This window comes from Spea bombifrons, chromosome 3, assembly GCF_027358695.1.
Source record: "Spea bombifrons isolate aSpeBom1 chromosome 3, aSpeBom1.2.pri, whole genome shotgun sequence".
Classification (NCBI taxonomy): domain Eukaryota; kingdom Metazoa; phylum Chordata; class Amphibia; order Anura; family Pelobatidae; genus Spea; species Spea bombifrons.
Genome location: NC_071089.1, coordinates 23,965,680 through 23,991,186, shown reverse-complemented (window position 1 = coordinate 23,991,186; position 25,507 = coordinate 23,965,680). Strand labels below are relative to the sequence as shown.

The 25,507-nt window shown below is 37.6% G+C and overlaps 1 protein-coding gene across 3 annotated transcripts in view; it reads right to left on the bottom strand.

Moving 5' to 3' along the window:
* The window catches only part of RALGAPA2 (Ral GTPase activating protein catalytic subunit alpha 2), a 132,745-nt gene that overhangs the window by 15,559 nt on the left and 91,679 nt on the right, over positions 1-25,507 (bottom strand). For all 3 annotated transcript variants that reach the window (XM_053461337.1, XM_053461338.1, XM_053461339.1), the window contains one exon: positions 682-803. In XM_053461337.1, the coding sequence (XP_053317312.1) occupies positions 682-803 (122 nt within the window). The remainder of the gene's footprint in view (positions 1-681; positions 804-25,507) is intronic.

The window sequence follows — 25,507 nt, the reverse complement described above, 5'->3', positions numbered from 1 at the left end:
AACGACTTAAAATGAATGTCTTCATTGCTTTTGATATTCATTAGTTCATTCAGGAGGTCGAATGTGCTCCTAAAAATTGTCGGCGGTTATCTGTGAGAAACAGGTGTATGTCTGGACTACGAGCTTTGTGGTCTGTAGACAAAAGTGCAAAAGAAGAAGAAGGAATGGAACAGAGCAGCATGGGTTTACATACTGAAGGGTCACTTAAAAGGATGATACACAAGCATGGCATTTAAAACAGATGTTTGGAATCAGGCTTTTAAATAAATACCGTCCTGTTTAGAAGACTAGTCCTATGTATTCCGCCACATCAAAGTGTATAAAGAATCAGAGCCTACAAAGATATAGAGCACCCAGGGTAACCGGTGCCATACAACGTATAGCAATTGAATGCACAAGGGTTAAACAAAACTTTATATCGTTTATATAGATATATATAGTAGTAACACGAGTAATCCTTAATATCAGTAAAGTTTTCTTTCCATTTCCAAATTTCCCCCTTTAAAACACTCAGTTTAACACTTTCAACACCAAGCCAGGCAGCATTACATTGGTCACAAAAAGAGTGTAGCAGCACATAAATGAACAGGTTCACCACCATGTAGCCCCACCAATGAAGAATGCATATCATAATACTTTATAGCCACTAATCTAAGCATATGGTGAAGTGTGTATACTCACCGAATCCACCAAGTGAGTAGCTGGGGGATGGAGAGAATACTTGAGATGCAAAGTCTTCAAACGTCATCATTTCCCTGTGATTCTGAATTATTGCTTCAAGGTAGAGAGCCCTTTCCTCATAACTGGATAGATGAAGTTAAGGAAAGACACAGGAACGGTACAATATGCATAATACTGTGAAGGTCATTTAATAAATAATAATAATAAAATATTCTTAAGTCATGCACTGGTGTGAAAGATTGCTGATCCCCAGGCCAACGCATTTCACAGACCACTGTGTTCAAGCTGTAATAAAAGAAAAGCAAATCAAAAATAATCAACAATGGGGTTACTGAATAATATTTACAATTTAATGATAACAGATCACTCACAAAGGGGGAATAAACAGATTTGTGCTAAATTACTCCCAAAAAGATGGGAAGACACCCAAAATTCATCTGAACATCGGATTACACTGATAAGAGGGTAGTGACTTTATCACAATCTATTTCCTTGATGTGTTAAAAACTCACAACCTCCTCTGAGAAAATAAGAATCCAATCATCCAGGGCTGGAAATAGCCATGGCTGCTAACTATTTCATAATGATCTATACAGCCACATCCATTCCTGGCTCCTAATGCTTCTGCTGCTAGCCACATACTAATTCAGTTTGTCAAGCCCCGTGACCATCAACGTTTAAAATGATGTGAAAATCGGCATACGGTAGGGGCCCATAAGGACAGATAGGAACTAAAACTATTCAGAAAATGACTCCGGTAGCAAGACATCCGCTTATTATTAAACAGTGATAACCATTTTAAAAGGGGACAACATTATTGCTTCCCTTTTGTACTACAGAAAAAATACGCAATGTCTGCAGAGTAAACAGGAGGAAGATTTACTCAACTTTAACAAGCTGAAAACATTTCACTCCTGAGAAAATGTCGGCGTTATCGCACAATTTAAAACGTACAACCGGGCTCTGATGAACATTAAAGGGGTATCTCCAAAGCGACATTACTCCAGAAATTTGCTGCATGCTATATTATTTACCTCCGTAATAAGTAAAAGAAATTCTTCGGCACACAGCATAAGTTAACGCTCCTGCCTATTCCACAAAAAGAAGGGTTATTTATGGTGATATAAAAACCCACTAGACAATGTAATGTGAACATTGCTGGCTGAACTCCCTGTTACTTTTAGTTAATGAATAAGCCTCTGAAGCTTCTTGGATGAGAGACACACGCCTGGACCCTATTCTAGGGGACTCCTGGTGCTGTTCACAGCTCATTACAAGCAAGCTTGTTCTCCTCAATGCCTGACCGTTGCCAGGGCTCTACATAAGACGCTGCTCCGAAAAGCCTCTGGTCCCGCTAACAGCAGGGTGCACGGTCTGAGTGGCCTTCTGGCGGGCAGGCACTCTGACACTAAGCCGGCACGTGCTGGAGCAGCAGGGGCAGACGCCGGCGTGACAAATTACTGAAAGAGTTCAGCTAAACTTATGTCAGATGGCCACCTGAGCCTTAGGACCTCTGAGGGGGCTTCATTGGTCACTCATTTATTCTGCAGCCTGCTTGAGGGTAGTGCTTAAATAAGATTCATTCTACATAAATGAGTTTCACACCCAGCTATAAAACAAACAAACAAAATAAAATCACTAAACAAAAAATACTATATACTATACACAGGGGTTTTATTGTCAAATCTGTCTAGAACTGTTAAAATTGTAATAGTTAAAATAGGTACTCCTTACTAAACTGGCCTTTTTTATTATTCTTTCATATTTTAAAAAGAAAAAAGTTATAAAAAAGGTTGCAAAGGTAATATAAAAAAAGTCCTGTTCCATCAAATTCAAACAACCATGTCCAAGTAAAAGTATAATAAGAATCATATAATTATATAATAACTATATAATAATAATACAATAACAATCCATTGTCAGTTGTTTCTATTTCTTTTTGCGGACTTGGCTAGGCACAAAGCACATTAATCATAGGCATTTGCCTTTAGGAAAGTGCAGCTGTATGAACAGGGAGCTGTCCGTGGTGCTGAACACACAGCACGCGAAGAACAGCACTTAGCAGTTTATTTAACATTTTACAAGGTGCTTCCCATGTGAAAGTTTCTTACCTCTTATTAGTTAACCCTTTGAACTTTACAGCTTCCAAAAAATGCTATTATATTTATGTATACAGTACCAACAATTTACGCAGAGCTTCTTACAGTACATACATTTAAGGGATCCGACAAAACTAGAATTGACAGCCCACGACAAACCGATCCATTAGGGGAAGAGGGCTCGGCTTGCAAGCTTACACTTTACAGAAGTTTAGGCTTTTGTAAACAAACAAAAAAAAAATCACACTTTAATTTTCAAATGTTAAGGAAAACGCATGCTTTAGACGACGCATACATTGCAATGGCAGAAAAGAAGAGAAATGTTTATTTCATAAGCTTCTTTCAAATAAATATTGCTGCCTTTTCTCACAGCATCCGCCACACTAAGATTTTATCTGTTTAAAAAATGCCTATAAAAAAAAAAAAAAAAAAGTATCACTTTGGCTAAAATAGGGTTATTTGTGAAGCTGCCATAGCCAGTTTCAGGTATTCATTCAGCTTGGAGCAATCAAAGGAATTTTAAGCTACCCAGTTTCTGTCTAAACAACAATAACCTGAATTAAAACGCTTCTTTATAAAAGACTTCAAAAGGGAAAAGCTTCGTTCTATGTATTTTGACTTCATTATTTTTTTTCTTTTTTTTTATATAACAGAGGAGCGTGAGGCATTAAAATTCCTCTTTTTCATTGTCATACCATCATTTTATTAAAATAATTTACATGTGAAAATGGAATATTCGAAAACACATACGGACATAATGATGACACAAGAGGGCCTGAAGAAGAACATTAATCGCGGGATGCAAATTTATTCTAATACACACCTGTTAGATGTTAGAAGTAAAAAAAGATAAAGGAATTAAATTAGTTTGTGTTATTGGAAGCTGAATGATTGCTGGGAAAACACGAACGGCATTCAACAAAGCTGCACTCCAATATTTCAAAGGAGAACACAAAAATGAGACCGAGGCATAAATACACCTGATATTCTAGTTATTTAAAGGGAGAGCAGCCAAACAAATAAGTGGAGGTTAAGTGTTTTTAAAGCATTGTTTTTTATGTATCTGTAACGATGTCTTTTTATACTTTATAAAAACGTTAAAAAAAAAATTATCCTAGAGCCGCACAATCTTCCCCCGCACAGCTCTCTCTGATGCCGGGAGCCGGGGGATGACGTCACTCCGGCCCCGGCATCGGCACAAAAAGTAAAACGCTGGAAGATAAAGAGGACTCATACCGGATCTCCCAAAAGGTAGGTAATCTCTCAAATACTGGCAATATTGGCAATATATAAAATTAATGTGTGTGTCTCTGAGGGTGTGTGTGTCTCTGAGGGTGTGTGTGTCTCTGAGTGTGTGTGTGTCTCTGAGTGTGTGTGTGTGTGTGTCTCTGAGGGTGTGTGTGTCTGTCTCTGAGTTTTGTATTATTTAAACTTTTTTACTCAAATTTCTTTGTTAAAACAGGGGTGCATGTTATACACCAGTACGTGTTATACACCGATAAATATGGTAGTTAATATACCGTATTTATCGGCGTATAACACGCACCAGCGTATAACAAGCGCCCTTTTTTTCCATTGGTTCTAGGCGTGTACAATTTGTATACATACAAAACCGCAGAAGGACTTTAGACAGAAGTTTAAGTCTCTAATTCCACTAACTAAAGAATACGCGTCCAATCTCCATGCAGTAAAATGCATTTGAATCTATGTAAAAAAGCAATAAAAATAAAAACACTATTTTGGGGACCAGATTGTTGATGTAATCATTTACCCTGCACCGACTTCGCACGGCTTCCTCTGAGTGCCGTTTTTCTGCATTAAAAATAGACTCTATCTGGCTGAATACTTGGAAAACGTCTGAATTCCAACCCTCCTCGGAAAACAGGATGGAACACAAAAATGCGCTCCGTTCCCATAGAAACTAGGGATTCAATCAATATGTTGATTTAAAAATAAGTGGTTAAGTCTAGGATTTCAAATGATTTAGTAACATAATTAGGTCAGTCAAAAATAGCACCCAGTAAATTTTGCGCAGCCCTCCAATCTGCTTTGCTAAGGCAATCTTCAAAAGAAAATTAAATTGAATGGCGCAATCCGGAACATTTTTATAATAAATACAATTCCATTTATACGAATTAAAAGCTCTAATAAATATAAGGCAGCCTAAGACACTCTTGTCAAGTTTATAGAAGACATGACCTTTCGAAGGAGCATCAATATTTAAATAAAGCCCAATGTTTATTCAGTCCATTAACATATTCATGTATATTCAACATAAAAAAATCTTCTAGTCGGAATTCATAAAAAATAATAAGTTAACGTTATAGGATGCACCTCTGATAAAATTACTAAATAACTGGTTTCTTGTATCAGAACAAGGATAATCCCAGCTGTAAACTTCTTGGTTTAATACTGTATCGGTGTGCTTAGATAGAAAGCTATGCTAGGATCTAATATATAAAGGATTAGTCAAATTAAAAAGTAAGCTGTACTATATATCTGGTGGGAATATAATATAGTCCTCAAAAGCTGAGCAGTCAGGTAGAACGCCATGAAGAATTCTACAGGTAAAAGGAAGCTAAACCGATGCTGGTTAAGAAGAAAAGAGGAAGAGAAACCTTTTCCGTGTAAAGAACGGGACTTTTTATATTTTTTGTTGGCGTTTCAGGATATATTAAATTCGCAATCAATAAAATAAGGTATTTCAATATAGACGCTTAAAACACTAACCACAAAATGGTTCGTTGCCTCCACACAGATCTAATGAAGCGGAAACTTTCTGCTCCAACTGAATATCTGCAGCTTATTAAATCGGCCTCCGTTTCCATCACCTGGGTGATCAGCCAGAAATACTGATGGGGATCAGAGTCGCAGACAAGGTTAGCATGAATTTAATGCAAAACCATCATCCCATCAGAAATATGAAATATGCTGAATTGTTGGTGTATAACTTATCACGGTTCAAGACCAGACTTAAATCATACATCTATGTTAACTATCGAAGTATAATAATTTTTATCTGGATGTATTTCAGGAGAAACCAACCCATTGTGTTCCATGAACGCTAGTATTTGGGTTGGGCCTAGAAATAGGTGTGTGGGGGGCTATTGCCATAGAAACTCAGGCTCATATCCCCCAGAAGAAGCCATCAAGTGACCTGTTATTTCATGCAACCAGATGACCGCTTTATCCTTGACCATTTATACTGTTAGTCTGCACAATTTTAAGAACAAAAATGCATTATGACATTATATATTGTATTATGTATAATGGAAAGAGTTGTGGGATTTACGAAGAACTACAGTTGCCTTTCAAAGACGCTCAATGAGGGCTTGATATGTAAATTTTACGTAAAAAAACACCAAAAATACTAAAAACTGGGTCTTAGAAACTGAAACACGTTCTTCCAAAGAACGAAGAGATGAAGGATGGTCGTCTGTTTGAAATTCAATACTCCGTGTATTACTAAAAGCAGTAATAGGATAGTACGAAAGTGTTCTTTTTCCGGAAAGTTTGGGAAACTTTTTCATATCGCAGAATAGATGATGCCTTGTGGTGACTCAAATAGTGATTTCCACAACCAAGTCAAATACAAGAAAGTGGTGTGAGCAAAATGTACAGATACTGGTGGCCAACTGGTGCCATACTACTTATATTAAGTTTAGATGGAATCTGTAAAGAAAATATAACAAACGCATAATTAAAAGAGCATCTTTTTGAATTCTTCGTTGCTCAAAAAACAACATATAGATGCTAAACTTCTCAGCATAGATCTCTATGGCTTTGACTACTCTGTGTAGCCTCCGCTAATACCTGAATTTGTTTTAATCTATACAGTTTAATGGAAATTCATCTAGCAAAAATAACAAAACAAAAAACCACACAAATGTATTCACTGGTCATTATTATTCCAGCAGCAGCCCAGGAATACGAATGCATATGCCTTTGATGTTGATTAGGTTGTGCGCCCCAGTTTTTGTATTTTTTGTGCTGCCAGCAATACCATATTATACTTCCTAATGGAACGTTAACAATGAAGGAAACAAATGGGTTTTATAGCAAGTATAGGATATTGTTGCTGCAAATATAAATGTATGGAATTCCTCTATTTACAGAAATATACATACTTGGTTCTTCATTACAGGGAGTCTTTTATAGAAAAATATTGAAACTCATCTTTTAACTTAAAGACCAGAATGCACACAGCCTGCAAGAGCCTTCCAAAGCATCTTAATGCATTTAGACACTATAGATCCAAACCAGCAGAGTCAATGCATAGTATTTTATATTCTCCGGCTCACATATTGCCTTTGTGCCTAAAAACCCACATACAAGGCGTGCGTTACACTATCTACTGAAAAAGGCTACCTGTGCGTGCTTTCTGTCTGAAATTCTCGAGACGGTAATACAAGCGGTCACATCTCCTCGGCACGCTGTGTGACAGCTGCGTCTCAAGGAGCTGCTCTTAAATCAAAAGTACAGGGTCGCCGACACAAAAAAAACCCAATGGAACGAGCAAGAGAATACATAATAGGAATTCAAGAAGCCATTACGGTCTATTCAAAGCTATGGCAAGGTGAGCTGACATGTTTCAGACACAGACCAAGCCAGACAGGGGCTGAAGTTATTGCACATGGCAATATTTATATTGGGGCGAATAGAAGGGATCTTAACCAATGTAGCGCACATTTCTCCTGCAAAGTAAACACCGAGAAGGTTACGATGGTCTGTGTTTGGCTGAATTTCTCACCAGAAGATGAACAAACTTACAAACTTTACCTCATATTTGTATATTTGTTTGCCTGCACGGCTTCACACTATACAGACATCATTTCAATTCTTTGCTAAATAAAGCCTAGCACATAAGAATGCTATTTCTTGGAAAGGTAAATCTTCTCCCTGCTCCACGTCTTGTCCGTGGAGAGCTGTGTAACAATGCAGGTGTTCTTTTCTACATGCCGTTGACAGCCATGTTCTGTAATTACCCAACTTGTTCTACAGGCAAAGCAATTACCAAGGGACGAGAGCGCGGGGAGAGGATGCACGTTACCAGGCAATGCGGCCCTCTGTGTGTTGGTGCATTGCTAATCCCCTTCATAATGACGGTAACGTATACGTATTTCAAGAAGTCTCCTAATCAGCTTTTGCTTCAAGAAAGACGCGAGGAGTTAATTGAATCTTCAGGGATTTTATTATGTCTCACTTGGTGAAACCATTCAGCTCTCAATTCCTCCATCTCGGCTGAATGACCGGAAGGAAAAGACCGGAGACAAAAGCATTGTCAAAGTGTCCGTAACAAGGGCAGCGATGTCCAACACTAGGCTTGTGGACGCCATTGATGCATATATGGTGGAACGTACACCACAAGCTTTCCAGGCACATGCAAAAAAAAATGCGGGACCTCAAAGCGTTATACACAAAATTAATATAAAAACTTTCAAAACTGCAAACACAACTTGATGCACCCCCCCCCCCCATTCAGGTCAAAGCATTGAACATGTGGACAAATGGCAGGATTACTTTTGTGTATTTAAAGATCTGTCCCTCCTATCACAGCACAGTGCTGTATTTTTAAGGATATAAACCACCTGTATTTTTCTAAATGTGCAGTACAAACAGAGATATTTTTGTATTTTGTAGGGGACTTTAAAGTGGGGAACCCATGGGCCAAATAAATTGATGGGAGATGACTATGCCATTGCTGCCCTAGAATGCTGTAACTAACATAGAGCTACATAGCTAAACAGAAAAAAATCTAGCAGTACTAAAAAGGTTTGTTACAAATTTCTACAATGTTCTGTTAAATTAAAAGTTTTTCACAAAAAGAGAAAGAAAGAAAGAAACCGTCCAGGTAATCAGAGTAATCAGGATATCTAACTATACCTGTTTAGAACAAAATGACATATTTCAACGGCTGCCTATTTTACGGTTATATTAAAAAAAAAAAAAGACATTTAACACTCTGAGTTCCAGAAAGAATGAATGTAATTTTTTTCATATGGAAAATGCATTACTCTGTAATGGCACTCAAAAGGGGAAGAGTGCATGCTGCTGTAAGTATATAAAAGCATTGAATAATGTGTGTGATCGCTCATGGATACTCTATCACCAGGGTTCAGCAGGGTTCACCGCAGAGTAATACACCCTGTGATAATGGCCACCGACTTATTGACTTAAACAGCTATTAGCTCCCTGTCTGTGCGTGGAACCTTGCATCTGCAGCGTGGCATTCTTCCTCCATACATGCATTGTGTCTATCATAATGCTTTGTCACAATGGGATAGCGCTTTAATATTGTTTCTCCTGTCCTTGACACATTTAGCATGTTTTTATTATCTTTTTAAGAAAAATCCAAACACCCCAATTAGATTAGCCTGGAAATGGGTGCGCGACACAAAATCATGCACTCAGATACCATTAATGGATTGCAACGAGGTTAACTTTAAAACTTGGTTTTATTATTTCTATGCACAGGCGTTCAAGACACACACTTACTACCGACATAGTAAGGCCAACAAGAAATATTTTGGTAGCTGAACTCTCCAAAACATATTTTCATTCATTTAAGGCATTGAAGTGTAGCCGATTTCCAGCACAAATGGATATATATATATATATATATATATATATATATATATATATATATATATATATATATGTGTGTGTTATATTATATATATATATGTTCATCTCTTTGTCGCAGCTAATTAAACCCTCGGTAATTATGCTATAACTTTCCCTGGCTTACTATCATTTATTATTATATTGTTGACTCCTAGCATTGCCATCAGTGTAGGCTTTTGGGATTCTCTGCTATGTTCAAGAGAGACGTTAAAATTCATAGGGACAAGATCTATGAACTTGGTCTAATGTATATGAAAACATAACTTGAGAAAATCATTATCCACAGTTGAGGAGCTTTGAAGGCCCTTCTTGAAGGAGAAACGTGCAGGGGTATTGAATCCCACTGACACACTCTGTGCACCCAGATCATAAAGTCTGTAGACTACTGTATTTATTACATGACTCTGCTTATTGCATGTCTCTTTTATGCACTGCACTAAATGAGGACACTTTAACAAGCAAAGAGTTTGTAAAATTGCATGGAAAGTGTACTCCAGTGATGTGCAACACATTGAGGACTGAACCTCGGCAGCCCTGGTCTATTCTTTCTCTTCTAACATGGCAGAAAGCACCTTCCCCTGATGGAACACATATAGTACAAGTGACCATCAGATCTGGACTGAATGCACAACTATTTGGGGACTGTTTTTAAAATAAAAACCTAACGTGGAACACCTGTTAAGCCTGACATCTTCAATTTGTGTTAATGGAAGCCATAACTGTGTAATAGATGTGGGGTCCCCCAATCATGCAAAAAAATCCTACTGTTATCCTTCAAGGTTGGTTATGTGGCTGTGTGCACATTTAAACTGAAATATACTCTATAACTATAACATGAAGCCACCTCATTAATACTGTGCTTTCCCCTTAATTTCATGATCATCTTTGTGTTCCAAACCACTGGACTTTACACTGCTTCCAGCTGGGAAACGATCGGCCAGGAACAAACATCACGTTCCGTCAGACAATGGGAGATCACAGTAGATGCCGTCATTTTTGTATCCTTAAGAACTTCCTCGGGTTAAGGTTGGGGGATCGGAACCTGGGATGTTTATGCGCTGCTTAGGAATATATGAAGTTGTACGTTCAATTCTCACAGATACGGCACAAGCCTCCACGGATGTGCATGGTAAGCAGTGCATTAGCGTGATAATGCTCATATTGTCTATACATGACACATTTGTTGTTCATCCAGCCTTCAATTTCTCTAGAGAAAATTGAGAATGGTTCTGGATGAACTGGCTGACAGGAGCCATAAGGAATAGCAATTACAAAGTGTATCCGAGACTAGTTAACAATGGTTTTCTTATATTTATAAAGGTGGAACAAGGATTTTCCGGCAAAGAGAACAATTTTAAAATAATAAAAAAAGATACAGGTTAATTCTTTGCTGTCCTACAACTATAAAACGCTTGTATAATTCATGTAAAAGAAGAGGGAAGCTTTTTGTGCCTCTACTATTAGCTATTTTTTATTATTTGTAAAATACTGTCCTATATTGGCTTAGAGGTGTATAATTCAGACTGCAGTGGACAATCTGAGTCATTTTCTTTTTTTGGGGTAATTAATGCATCTTTAATCAATAACGACACATATCATGCTATATTTGTGCTTTTTTAGGACTGGAATTGGATTCTCCTACAGACTAAATACTGGGTTTTATCTGAAAACAGTCAGAATATAATGAAGTGAGCTTATTCTAAATCTGATTGAAATTAATAACTGGATGCATTTTACTTAAGCGGGGATAAATGTAAAACACCATATGAGAACCAAGGTGAGAAAAAAGGGATTTGTATTTACTAAACAATCTTATAAATATACTTCAGTAGTCATAACGTGAAATGGAGAATGAGACAAAATGAAAATGATGCAGAGAAGTGAACACCTGCTCCTACATCTCACATCTTGGTTGGCAGCATCTACTTTCTGTGCCGTGAAACCTTCCAAACAGGTGGTATTTGTTTAAAGACATTAAATATGTGTCACGTAATTATTTTCATTTAGCGCTGAATACCTGTTCGCTGCTGGTAAATTATAAATATGAAGAAGTTATGAAATTTCCAAAGCAAGCAGATCGTAGACGTTTAAATAAAAAAAAAAATAAAAAAAAGATTTTTAGCTGTGTGTGTTACCAAACACACACACTCTGCCCAAAGCCTGTAGTATCATACTTTATATATATATATATATATATATATATATCTATATATAGATCTATACCATAGTGCCAATCTACACTCACTGGCCACTTTATTAGGTAAATAAATGTACCTAATAAATGTTCAATTGCTTGTTAACACAAATAGCTAATCAGCCAATCACATGGCAGCAACTCAATACATTTAGGCATTTAGACGTGGTCAAGACAACCAATCTGAAGTTCAAACCGAGCATTAGAATGGGGAAGAAAGCGGATTTAAGTGACTTTGAACGTGGCATGGTTGTTGGCGCCAGACAGACTGGTCTCAGTATTTTAGAAACTGCTGAGCTACTGGGATTTTCATGCACAACCATCTCTAGGGTTTACAGAGAATGGTCAGAAAAATAGAAAATATCCAGTGAGCGACAGTGTGGACGAAAATGCCTTGTTAAAGTCAGAGGAGAATGGGCAGACTGGTTCTAGATGACAGAAAGGCAACAGTAACTCAAATAACCACTCGTTACAACCAAAGTATGCAGAATACCATCTCTGAACGCACAACACGTCAAACCTTGAAGCAAATGGGCTAATGCCCCTGCGGTCAGCTAAGAACAGAAAACGGAGGTTACAATTCGCACAGGCTCACCAAAATTGGACAACTGAAGACTGAAAGAAAGTTGCCTGGTCTGATGAGTCTCTATTCCAGCTGCGGGATTCAGATGGCAGGGTCAGAATTTGGCGTGAAACAACGTGAAAGCATGGATCCATCCTGCCTTGTATCAACCGTTCAGGCTGGTGGTGGTGTAATGGTGTGGGGGACATTTTCTTGGCACACTTTTGGCCCCTTAGTACCAAATAAACATTGTTTAACCGCGAGAGCCTACCTGAGTATTGTTGTTGACCATGTCCATCCCTTTATGACCACAGTGTACCCAACTTCTGATGGCTACTTCCAGCAGAATAATGCACCATGTCACAAACATCATAATCTTAAACTGGTTTCTTGAACATGACAATGAGTTTACTGAACTCCAATGGCATCCACAGCCACCAGATCTCAATCCAACAGAGCACCTTTGGGATGTGGTGGAACGGGAGGTTCTCATCATGGATGTGCAGCTGACAAATCTGCAGCAACAGCGTGATGCCATCATGTGCACATGGACCAAAATCTCTAAGGAATGTTTCAAGCACCTTGTAGAAAGTATGCCACGAAGAATGAAGGCAGTTCTGAGGGCAAAAGGTCGTCTAACCTGGTACTAACAAGGTGTACTTAATAAAGCGGCCAGTGAGTATATGATGCCTTCATAAAGGAATCAATGCAAAACCCCAAATGCCCAATTTTCATTAGAAAAACATTGCCCATACGTTTTCAGAAGCAAGAGAAAATAACATTTCCATAGCAACTTGCAAATAATTGAAGCAAGCCAAATAACGATACTCTTGTATTTTAGGAACTTAATTGAATTCTATTTAACAAGAACCGAATGAATTTGGAAAATAATTAGTTTAACAATCAAACACCTGATTACTCAGGAAGGCTTTCTATAAAATGTAAAAATACGAAATAGGCTGCATTATTGAAATGACAGACTTAAAATAACTAACTTTTTCAATACAGACTTATGCATTACTTTTAGAAAATTGTGACTTATCACACCTTCAGCGTGATAAGTCCTTCAGATTTTTTACTTGGTTATACTTATCACTTGTACTTTTTGTTTTAGTGTACTATTAAGGGACTGCCCTACCCGAGAGAAGCTGAGGCCTGTGTCCAAAATCGACATATCAATGTCCCTTCCTAAGTGAGGAATAAGTTGAAGGGGAAAAATAATGCAAAGACCAAGACGTTAACATGGACCATGGTATATATAGACAAAGCCTAATATATACTTTTTGTAAGTGCAATTATGTAGCATTGAAGTTCTTGACCCGCTTTAAAGCTAATGTTATCATTATGGCAGCTGTGGCCAACAGTGGCAGAACTAATAGTGAAGGAGAGGTCCCAAGTGTCATGTCAACCACCAGAAACCGAGGAACCCAGAGCATACATGTATGCCTCTGTCCTTTCAATGATTAGATCAAAAATATATTTTAAAATTCTATCCCCATGAGAAAAAGTACTAAGTTTACAAGTACAGCTAAGGCATTATCCACATTAATCGTTCTGGTTGTGTTTCTTTATAAGATTTAAACAGCGTACCAAGGTTCAGTTTGGGTAAGTACCTAAAAATCCTTTTGATGGGTGGTTAGAAAGTAATTGAAAATGCTAATAAACACAGCCAGTTACTCAGATGCGTGGGAAAACATCTGATAATATGACCGAGAACACGTCCACATTCAACACTGCTCAGAACTGAATTTAACAAGTGGAACATTTTAAAATTGGATATATCTATTTCGTTCCTCCATAACCGCAGGCATTCTAGAAGCATGACGCTTTGTGTCATTAATAAGTGTAGTCTTTAAATATGTAAAGAGACAGAATGGTAATCATGCCAGCAGTTTTTACCATAAACTCTATGATGATTTTAAAACTAATCACAAACTTTTCCCCATTTACAAAAATGAACAGGGGCAATAGGGCTGGCCCTGGGATGTCTAGCTGTCCAGGAGAACCATTTCTCTAGTGCCCCCTCCGCGTGCTACTTGCTGTCGTAGGACTGAACCCGATGGCCTCCATCAGCTGAGCTCTCTAGGTTACCTATATCATAGGGACTGTGGGGAGGGGAACCAAAGGGTGAAAGCTGACAATAAGTGAAGTACATTGGAGTTTGTGGGATTAAAACATACATTATGGCGCGCGTGACGCTAAGTAGCAGAATTGTCAGTAGGTCTATACCATTCCTGCTATGTAGGTCTATGGGCTAAGTGACAGTCTAGTTTTCATCCAAACACCATAAAAACAGAAATGATTAAAAACACAATATTTAATGTGCGACTGTGAACAGTATCCTCTATGCAAAAGTAATATGCACTGTGTATAGAAACGGATGGAAAGGAAATTGTATCTTAAAATCTTCTTTTGAATTTGACTGGTATCTGTAAGATCTCTCTGTCATTTTCCAACTAAACAGGTACTGTATACTTTAAGTATCCACATGGCAGGCCAAGGAAAGGCATCATAAAATGCCCCATTAAATACCAATAATATAACACTTAATACTGATTACAGAGGTATCAGAATGCGTCCTTTGAATAAAAAAGTATCTGTCCAGCTGACAACCGTGAAGCCGCTCCAAATAAAAGCAATAGATGTGCATATTACCAGATCAAAGACTGGCCTCCACAAAAGACAACATTTACATGGCACGCACTTTCATCTTCCCGACAATTAATTACCCTACACGGGGTAAATTACAGAGTTTTGCCACAAGGACATCATTCGCACCTTAGCACAAAGAACGTTGCCTAAATATTTGCAATCATGCTAAACGCATTCAGTGCAAGGGGCATTACAACCAACGAAACCAGAAGAAGATGTCTTATTCCATATCAGGACAATCATCAAATCGCTTGGCCAAAATATGATGCATGAATACTTGAGACGAATATCGATTGCCGTCACAGATATGTCAGTTTATTCTGTCCAGATTCGAAAAACACAGTGCATCTATCTAGAAAACTTCTGGAAAATAATTGTTTTTACCATTTTGTTACCATGAAAAACACTTTATACCACAAACAACAGACCATAGAATAAAAACAGCCACCGCAAATTTGCATGTAAATATTGTCCCTTATTTTAGGATGTGTTCATATTATAAAATGTACAAAGTTACTTGATCCGATTTTTATATGAATGTATTCCACCTGAGATTTAACACAACCCCTGGCTGTAAGACAGGGTAAGATCAGTCTTTAGGTCTAAAGTTAATTTGCAATAACATATTTCACTTGTATTTTCCCCAAAAAGTTGTAAATCAACATTCTTCTATAATAAGAAAGTGTTTAGTTTTTTTTAAGGGACATAAGTTACATTTCCTTTTAATGCAATGTATACTCCAGAATGCTATCACTGCTTTTACAGGGGTCCTTCCCCAATATGTGCAGAACATCCCTGTAAATGAAGTTACACTACAAACTACATTTGCTTAAGGGGTTAAAAGAAGAGGGGGTTCTACCCTATGCCAGTCATCTGTTGAAGCAGGTCCTCTGGCTGCATTTTGAACACAAAGCAATCAAGCTCACTGATCTAAAAGGGACTGAAGAGACAAAGGACATGGATAAAATAGCTGCGAGGAGCAAGAGAGGGCAAAGCATACTATTCTGGCACAGTAAAGGTTAAACATAAATTTAAATAACCAAATGGATAGTCAGTGGGTTGTTGGGACCTATCAATTATGACAAAAAGCACTAAAGCCCTCAGACAGATATAATTGTCTGTCCTGCTCACCATCAAATAATGCACAGATTAATAGGATGCATTTATTCAGGGCGGTGGAGGTTTGCATTTTGCATCGTCTCCCAGGAGAGCCTTAATATCAAATCACAAATCTTTGATGAGTGTTGAATGTATGACGGTTTGACGCCATATTTATACAACTGACCTGACCCATAAATTCAACTTTTAACCCTGAATACTGCTGGAGATGACAGTTACAAATCCAAAATCACTTTTGTAGCCTTGAGTTCATATAGTAATAATCATACATACTAGCTACTTCAACATTTCATTTAAAATAAATAAATAAAAAAAAGTTTAAAAAAAATAAATTATATATATATATTATTGCTTATTTATACAAATGCCAATCAACAGCAAAGTAGCCCAATTCAGACATTGGATGGTCCCTCACGTTCTAGATTCTAAGCATGATCATGCATCAATCAAAGCTGTAGACAAATTTATTGATGTGAGTGCTTAAAGTAGGTCTGTCACTTATCCTACACTATTTTTTACAGAAATAAACCAATGTTTATATACAGGTTAATATATATATATATATTTATATATATACACATATATATATTATATTTAAATCCACCTTATATGTATACCATAGGGTAATGTCAGCTTCCTTTCCTCTAATATGCATGATTATCTCTGCCCTATTGTTAGGCTGCAAAGTGTTGTTGATTCAGGAAGCCTTTGTAAAGATGGGATGAAGAAAAGGAGATAACTTAACGACAGGTAATTGATTAGTTAATGATGGACCCGCTGCAGCCTGTTATTATATTGGCTATGAAGACTTGACATTCTAAAGTGAATTATTAAACGATTATTAAACACAAGCTATATGTAGTTTCAAGAAATAAATGTAAATATGCTAAACGGTTATGATGGTGACCGTTCCCCTTTGTATTCATTAACCGAGCCAAAGATTAATCCGTTCTGCGTTTTTTCACCAGGATGTGGGAACTAATGTTCCGCTGCTCGGGAAATGCTCTCAGGAACAGGTGCAAAGGAAAATATCTTCTCCCAGCCGCCTGAAGAGTAGCAATCTAATTTTAAATAGATCAGGTTGTATCATGTTGCAAAATACCAGGTGAATCATGTTAGAATTCAACTGGTTAAAACATACTGATGTCCTCACGCAGAAAAAAGAAAGTTAGTTTTCCTTGCGTCGAAGAAAAACGGACTTCATATGTTCCAAGAACCTACAAAAGCGTAAGAAAAAAACCATAAATGGGCTTCATAAAATATTACATTAGCAAATCTGTTCTCTCATTAGTCTACCTAATCCAACGATCTGGCAGAGTCAAAGTCCAGCTTTGTTCCCCATGAGGCCAATACAATGATAAAATACAGTAGCTTTATTAAAAGGAAGGGAAAAAAATCTTCTTTGAAAACCCAATTTTGAGAAACACTAATTAAGTATTCTAATAATGAAAAATCTAATCCCTCTGCAACTCTTTTCAAGTATTACTCTAAGTGTGAGTTTTGGGATTCCATAATGAACATCAGTGCGAGATTTTTATTTTAATCAATGAGCAAAAAGCTGGAATGTAAATCCTATTCATCATCTCGAGAATACTAAGAGGTTTTTTTTTCTTCTTACAAGGGAAAGAACATGCAGAATGTTCATTAATTAAACAGTACTTGAAGAACAGATGGAATGGCTATTTGGTCTCTAATTACTGAAAGTTGGCATGTAGGTTTGCAAACCTTAATGAGGTTCAATAAAACAAGTGGTTGAACATCAATCGCAATCAGAGGGAAAAAAAACGTAAGATGAGCCGACTTGTTAAGCAACAAGTCATAAAACCTCAGCATAGTCACATAATGGAATTTAAGAGATTATTAGAAAAAAACAAAAAGTTAGATGTATTGAAGCTCTGAGTAGAAGGAACATTTGAATGAAGAATCAATGGGAGGTCAAAGTGGTTTGAAGAATTGATGATCTTTCGAATAGTGGTAGCTGTCTCTTCCAGCACTCTCAAGCAACTGGCAGATAATAAGCTACCTGATAATCACCATCTAAAAGGTGTTTTTCCCCTAAACTCAGCACTGAAAACACAACAGCCCAGGATGGCCGGATTACACCAGAGTGGCATATAGGGGGGTATAAGGCATTTCTGGGGGCAGAGTGGCATATAGGGGGTTAAAAGGCATATCATGGGGCAGAGTGGCATATAGGAGCATATAAGGCATATCAGAGAGGCAGGGTGGCATATAGGGGGTTATAATGCATTTCTGGGGGCAGAGTGGCAAGCCTAGGGGCAGATGTGCATAACTGGGGGGGGCAGGTTGGCAAATAAAAGGAAATAAAAATATTTTTTTCTCAATTATAGCTTTTATTAAATATGAAAATAGTTTACCTTAATATTTACTAGTAAAACTTTTTTCCTATAGGGTCATCCTATATTCAGCCCCCCCCTAAACTATTCAGATTTAGGGGGGGTCGTCTTATAATCGAGCAAATATGGTATGTTTTTGCAAGTATTCATCAAGTTGCAGTTTAAACGTCTGTACAGAGTCTGATAAAAATACCTCTGCAGGCAGAGAATTCCACATCCTTATTGTCCTTACTGTAAAAAAACCCTTTCCTCTGCTTTAGTCTAAATCTCCTTTCTTCCAGTCTAAATGCATGACCACGTGTCCTATGCACAGTCCTGTTTATGAATGGATTTCCACACAATGGTTTGTATTGGCCCCGAATATATTTGTATAATGCTGTCATATTCTCCCTGAGGCGCCATTTTTCTAAACTAAACAGAATTCAATTTCTTAACCTTTCTTCACAACTAAAGGGTTCCATTCCTTTTATTAATTTTGTAGCCCGCCTCTGCACCTTTTCCAGTGCTATAATATCCTTCTTTAGAATAGGTGCCCAAAATTGCACAGCATATTCAAGGTGTGGTCTTATCATTGATTAATAAAGAGGCAAAATTGTATTTTTATCCCACAAATTGATGCCCCTTTTTATACTGTGATATGTAGAATAGCAGGTAAAATCTGATTCGTTAAAAAAAAAACAAAAAAAAAACATTATATATATATATATATATATATATATATATATATATATATATATATATATATATATATATATCAGAGCAGCCCAAAAAGGCTATCATATGGTTTAGCTGGATTTATTTTAAAAATATACTATTAAATAGATATCTTGCAGGCAATGGCAGAAGGGGTTCTCACTAAAGCTGGTGTTGGCAGGATAGTGTACAGGAGAGCTGCAGTCTCACTAAGCATCATGAAAAGCCATCCCCAGTGACCTGGCCCTGCATAATGCATAGTTCAATCATTGAGATGACTTTAAGGATTACTATTGACTATACATTATTATTTTCTTTGAGCGGCAGATTTCAGGAGAGACAGTGCCCTTGGATTGGATTTAAAAGGGAAACACAACCATACTAGTTACTTGTATCAGATCTAAAAACTAATATATATATATATATATATATTATATATTATTATATATTAGATAGCTGCATATTAGCCATTTCTGTGTGTTCTAACATGGTTATCTTAGCCTGATCTATTAGACAAGCACTCTATCGCCTTATCATACAGCCTTACGGTATATTCAGTCTTACCAACCCAGCCAGACACTCTTACCGGCCAGCAGTGTCACTGTCCTCCTAAGTCACACGATATTATGAACCGAAGTTACGTATTACGCGGAAAGTAATATGTAAATAGAAAGTAAATGGACTGAATTGCTAGAGTGTGGCTGAGACAGAGTTACATTGAAAAGTAATAATATAATATAATATTAACATATAATATATATCAGTTTTTAGAAAATTCCTTTTTAATCTGATACAAGTTTATTGAGGCATCATATAAAACAGACATCATTACTCAATACCTTTCCATTATATATAGGCTTGTATCATAGTTAACGTATAATCATACATATTGCTCATGCTGCAATATACAGTCCATCCTGTGGCCGGATGCAGTTTAAATTCCTAATTCTTACCAACAAAGTTCTCTGTAACTCTAAACCGCATTACTTTCACCTCTTGTCACCCAATCTGTGTCCTCTGCTAATGACCGGCAGCTTTCCTCTTCTCTCTGATCTGCACACAGAGCTCGGTGGACAGAGCTCGACCGCGTCGCCCACTTAAGACTAGTTCTTTTCATTCCCTGCAGCCCCCAAAAGTGGCACCAAATCATTAGTGTGTCTCCCAAGGCACCCAACAGGTGTATAAAATGTATTCATAAAAAACTAAATAAAATCCTGCACCTACACTGACCGATAGCCACACTTTCAAGCAGGCCAATTCCTTAGAGCAGTGGTTAATATTCTGTAGCTTTCACAAGCTGATGAACTACAACTCCCATGATCCCCTTCACCAAGAGCCGAAAGGTAAGCATGCAGCCAATAGTCTTTGTGCTGTTTTCAAAGACTTTGTATAAAACGCAAAGAAAATCCACATTTTGCTGGCAGTCAATGATCACATCGGTGTCAGAATATTATTTTAAAAGCAAATTTGGACGTGGTAGTAATTTATACATCATTTTATTTATAAAGCGCCAGCAGAATCTGTAGCCTTTTATGCTCACAGATTCCAAGGGAAATAAAACCGGACAGCCTGTTAAATTCAGCAGGATGGGGAAAAGCACATTTAACCCTTAAACGCAGAAACTTAATTAGAAACATCCCTGGCGCTGTTGAATGCTCAAACTTCATCGTGTAAAATGCTGTCCAATTCACAATTGTGCCGGGAACACTTAATTATCATGTGATAAAAAAACAAGAATTGGTAGGCCGCTTCCATGGAAACCGAAATAACGTCTTAAGAGTTTCCGTAGCGAGTATAACATTCCAGATCTGCTAAGGCTCATTCACTAATTTACTAGATAGAGGAGTTTATGTTTTCTCTAAGCGGAACGGCACCTTTAACACGTCTACACTAGCTCCCAGTTTTAAGATGTAAGATTTATTAAAATGATGTTGTATTAAAATGATATATTTTAGCGGTACCTCATTTTAACCATTCAGCTGCAAGGAGGCTATTGTATCGCTCCCCTCCCTCCCCTTTTGAACTGGAGAGGTTAAGACCTTGTTCTTTGTAAGTCTTTATAGCCCCAAGCGTTAAAAGTGTGGGTGTGGAGGCAGGCTTTTGTTTGGAGAAATTAGCAATGCTATGAGTCAGTGTGCATTAGTGGCAGAATAGTTTTGCATCTTGTATGAATCCAGACACCATATGCCAGGCGAGGCCCTATCGCTTTATTCGGCGGCGTTGCTGACAGGCAGACACGTGGGTATCCCCCATGGAAAGGCTGTCTCTTCTCAGCGGTGAGTGCAGGAACCCAGTGATCTGAACACATCAGACATTGTAACTAGCAGCAGGAACAGCTGGTAAGCTAGCGAGATGCAATGGCAATACAGATCTAGAATGTTAATGTGACCCAGTGAACTGACAACACAAGCAGAAAAGAAAATTATCTCAATTGTGTTCCAAGCCCAAAAAATTAACCATCACTATGCCAGGAAGCAGGCGCATTGCACTGTACACTCCCCTTAGGAAAAGTGACGTGATATACCAGAATGACAGGTTGTCCGTATATTTTACATTATAAACCAAGATGTTTTTTCACGCCCCGGAAAAAGGGAAAGCGACATGCATTTTATAGACTTTTATAATTAAAATAATTTAAAAAAAGCTTCTTTTAAACAATACACACGGTTCGGAAATTTATTCCTGGAGGCTTTCCGTTGAAATCTGCATGGGCATTGAAAAATGACATCCAAAGGGAATGCTAATGAATAGCCCTGCTTAATATTCCCGAGCGCGAAGGCTCCTCAAAAGCTCAGTGATATGTGTATTATGGCCCACTGAGTGGCGGCTGGCTACCGCGTTAATCCCACATATTTAAGTGGAAGGAAAATGAAGCTGATGGTGTGTTTGAGATGTCGACTGCTCAATTAACCCCTAAAGTGCTACAGTGGTTTGCAAACATCCTAGATAAATATTTTGAGATGTGAAACTGGGAAATAAAAGGAGCGTGCTGTGTCTGCCATGAACTCTAGAGCAATGGCTAAATGCTGCAGAAAAAAAAATAAAACAAAATCTGCATACATATTTCTCAAAAACATTGTCTGTATATCTGTATATATATATATATATATATATATATTTAAAGAATGTTTAAATAATAAAGCAACCCATGCCCAACAGGTTAAGTTACAAACAAATCTAATGGAAGGGAGTTGAACAAAAAAAAAAAAAGCATAAACACAATCGCTAAATAGTAAAAATAAATAAATAAAAATCACTCATGCTTGCCTTTAAATTATATATATATATATATTTTTACTAATTAGCGATTGTGTTATGCATTTTTTTTTAGTGCAACTCCCTTCCATTAGATTTCACCGATACCCAAGGTATAAATGTCCATAGTACACGCTCATCATGCCTATCAAAATAGGTATTCAATTGAAGTATGTGTGTGATGCACTGTGCGTGCTTGTGTTACGAATATAGTAGTGATGAGCAAGCCCTCTAAGTGATGGTAAAGTTTTTGCTAAGAAATGAGATCCCATTTGGGTAAAACGTTATATCAAACTACACTGTGGGAGAGAGCTCTTGATATTCAGCATTCATTTGAGGTTCAAACGTTTTATAGACAATATTACAAACTGTCTGTCTTAATTGTGACAGTAACTAAATAGATGAAAGGGCGTTCATCTGCCCCAATGTTTTTTAGGATTAGAAACCATTTCTTAAGGTCTCAATTTTCCATCAATGGAAAAGATACAATGTATTTTATACAGGAAATATAAAAATAGTAATTATTTTAGAATTCTTTAGAACCAGCAGATGCTACTCTGTGCAAAATACTGCATTACAAACATTCATATAGCTCTGTAAGAAATTGGCCAGCTAGTCGAGAGCTTCACTTTGTAAAAATGAAAATTCAGAATTTAATATATTTAGAAAGAATCCATGCTATATTAAAGTCCCCTATAGTTTCAAACATCAAATCATTTGGATGAGTGCTGGGATCTTGATCCGAATTTATCACAGAGGAAGCGATAACTGGAAGAAACCAGTTTGGCTAAACGATCATTACATATAATTTTTGTAATTAATACATTTAGAATGAATTTACCAATAATCAAGTTTCATTGAGCGCTAATATGCGATCTAATGTTTAAGACCACTGAATTCATGATTCATATATGAAGTGGACTACGAGTAAGAGCAGAGGCACTTTTTTCACAATCCTATGTAATACCACGTAAAGGATTTGGCTTGCATGAGTTATTACAGGCTAGGGTAGATTAGAGCCATCGATTGATGCCTGGAGATGTTTCTCACTGCGAGAACGGAAGGTAAGCAGTAGAGACAGGCAGCTAAACTATCGATCTGGAGCAGCAGGGAAACCACACTTCAAAATGAAGGTCAGGCCTGCTTTATCCCACCTATTACAACTACCGCAGAGATCATCAAGACACAGCCAAGATTGGTGTTACTTGGGCGAGTGCTTATGCCTCAAAACCCCAGCCTGTCTTGAGATAACTGGTTACAATAACTGACGGAAACGGCTCAAGATGGCAAGTTAAATCTCATGCTCCCAATCTGAACGAGGTAACACGGGGCGACGGCAGACAGACCTGTCAATCAGAGATGATCATCTTGCCGGACAAAGCTGTCAGGTGCCACAGCAAATACATTGCAGCAGCAATGTCAGATTCCCTTTGAGAGTCTCCTAATCGTTGCCAATTGAGTCCTTGTGCTACAGTCTGAAAGGTCCACTTCAGTCTCCATTAGAAATAAAATAGTGATGGGGGGTTGGAACCGCCAATAATAAGGTTCCCATGCCATGGGGCAAATTTTAGTTAAAATAAGTTACAAAAGGCATATACTTGGCCCATCCTATGTATACAAACATTATTTTATGCCGATTTCTTTATTCTGTACTAACTGTACTAAAGTGGATTTCTTTATTTTGTATTACTAAGGAAGAAAGCATTTCTGTCTGATAAATGATCTTAAAAATCACAGCAGTGGCTCAAATGAGTCTTTTGTCAATGTTGATTCCTTTTATTGATTCCCTAACAAAGACAAATATGCAAAGTTGCATATGCTTTCACGACCTCGCAGGTCAATGCCTGTATTTAAGGAACTTGGAGGTCCTGAAAGCTTATGTGAGGGAATTTAAACATGCGCTAGACCGGCATGAAGCTATCCTGAAGAGTAAACGTGCAGACTAGATGGGCTGAATGGTTCCTACGTGCGGTTACATTCTATGTCTCATTATATTTGTGCCGCTTATTGGCCCCTATGTTCCGCTTATACCTGTTCTGTTGGATGCCACTGTATGGCATTATACAGTCAATAGCCTGAAATGCAAAAACACAATGAAGTTGTCTACCAAGAAATAACAATGAATGTTCATGAGCTCCCCAGCAAAAGCCCCATCCTGTTGCGTGCCTGACACGTCATGAGTCCCCAACCAACGGCAGCACAATTGTTATCACATAGTCCAGGCTCCTTTTCTGGCCCATACAGGTGGTATATGCGTTTTTCCTATGTGATACGGAGGCGATTAATGATTTGGGGTATGACCTTACTTGTGATCTCAGCACTGAAAGTACATTAGTTAAATTAACAATATACAGCAAGATATGAGGATTGTACTCAACCAGTCATTAGAGGTGAGAAAGCTCTTTCATGAAGAACGGTCTCACATTAAGCCTCCCACCAACTCCGCAAACATAGCAGAAACTTATCTGTAAAGACAGGTAGGAGTCATTACTACCGCTAACTCAGGACCAAAGAAACTGAACACCTAAATAATCACCGGCTGACCTCTTCTTCAGACTCTGCTGACGTCTAGCCACGCAGCGTTTAACCGAAGCTATTCAGCTTTTGAACAAAAAGGCTTGTTTGAAAAACCAAGTGTGCTTTTATTTGGGCTTCAACAGAAAAAAACGATAACAGGCTAAACACTCCTCTACATATGATGACGCGTTCCATGGACGAAAGTTCTGATTTCTTTAACGACACACAAACCAAAATAACAATCTCTAAAAAACTAAATCTTGTCAAAATAGTGCTAATGCTTCATTTATGTTATCTGAACCCCCGAAAATGTACTCTACTTCCTACTGCACGTGTGATTCTATAAGTGACTTTGGTCAATATATGGATATAAAAAGTACGTCCATACATTAAAGTATGTGCTGCTAAAAAATGCTATAGGATAAATACTCATGCGAATGGCACTAACACTTAGCTATGTTTCACGCATTTATAACAATTATAGTCCACGGTCTGAAAAACCACATTTACGGCGTTTAATTCCAACACAGCAACTATCACCAAAAATACTCTCTCCCCCTGACCTTTTATTTTCACACAACAAATTGAATAATTACAATAATAACACCGCTTCACCTCATTAGTCGCCAGTCAAATCAAGCCATTAACGGCGCAGGGGTAACAAAAGGAATACACTGGGAGTTACGAGCCTTACGATTTATTTGAGGGTTTATTTGAGAAACTAAGAGTTGTAGATGTGCTGAGATAAAACATA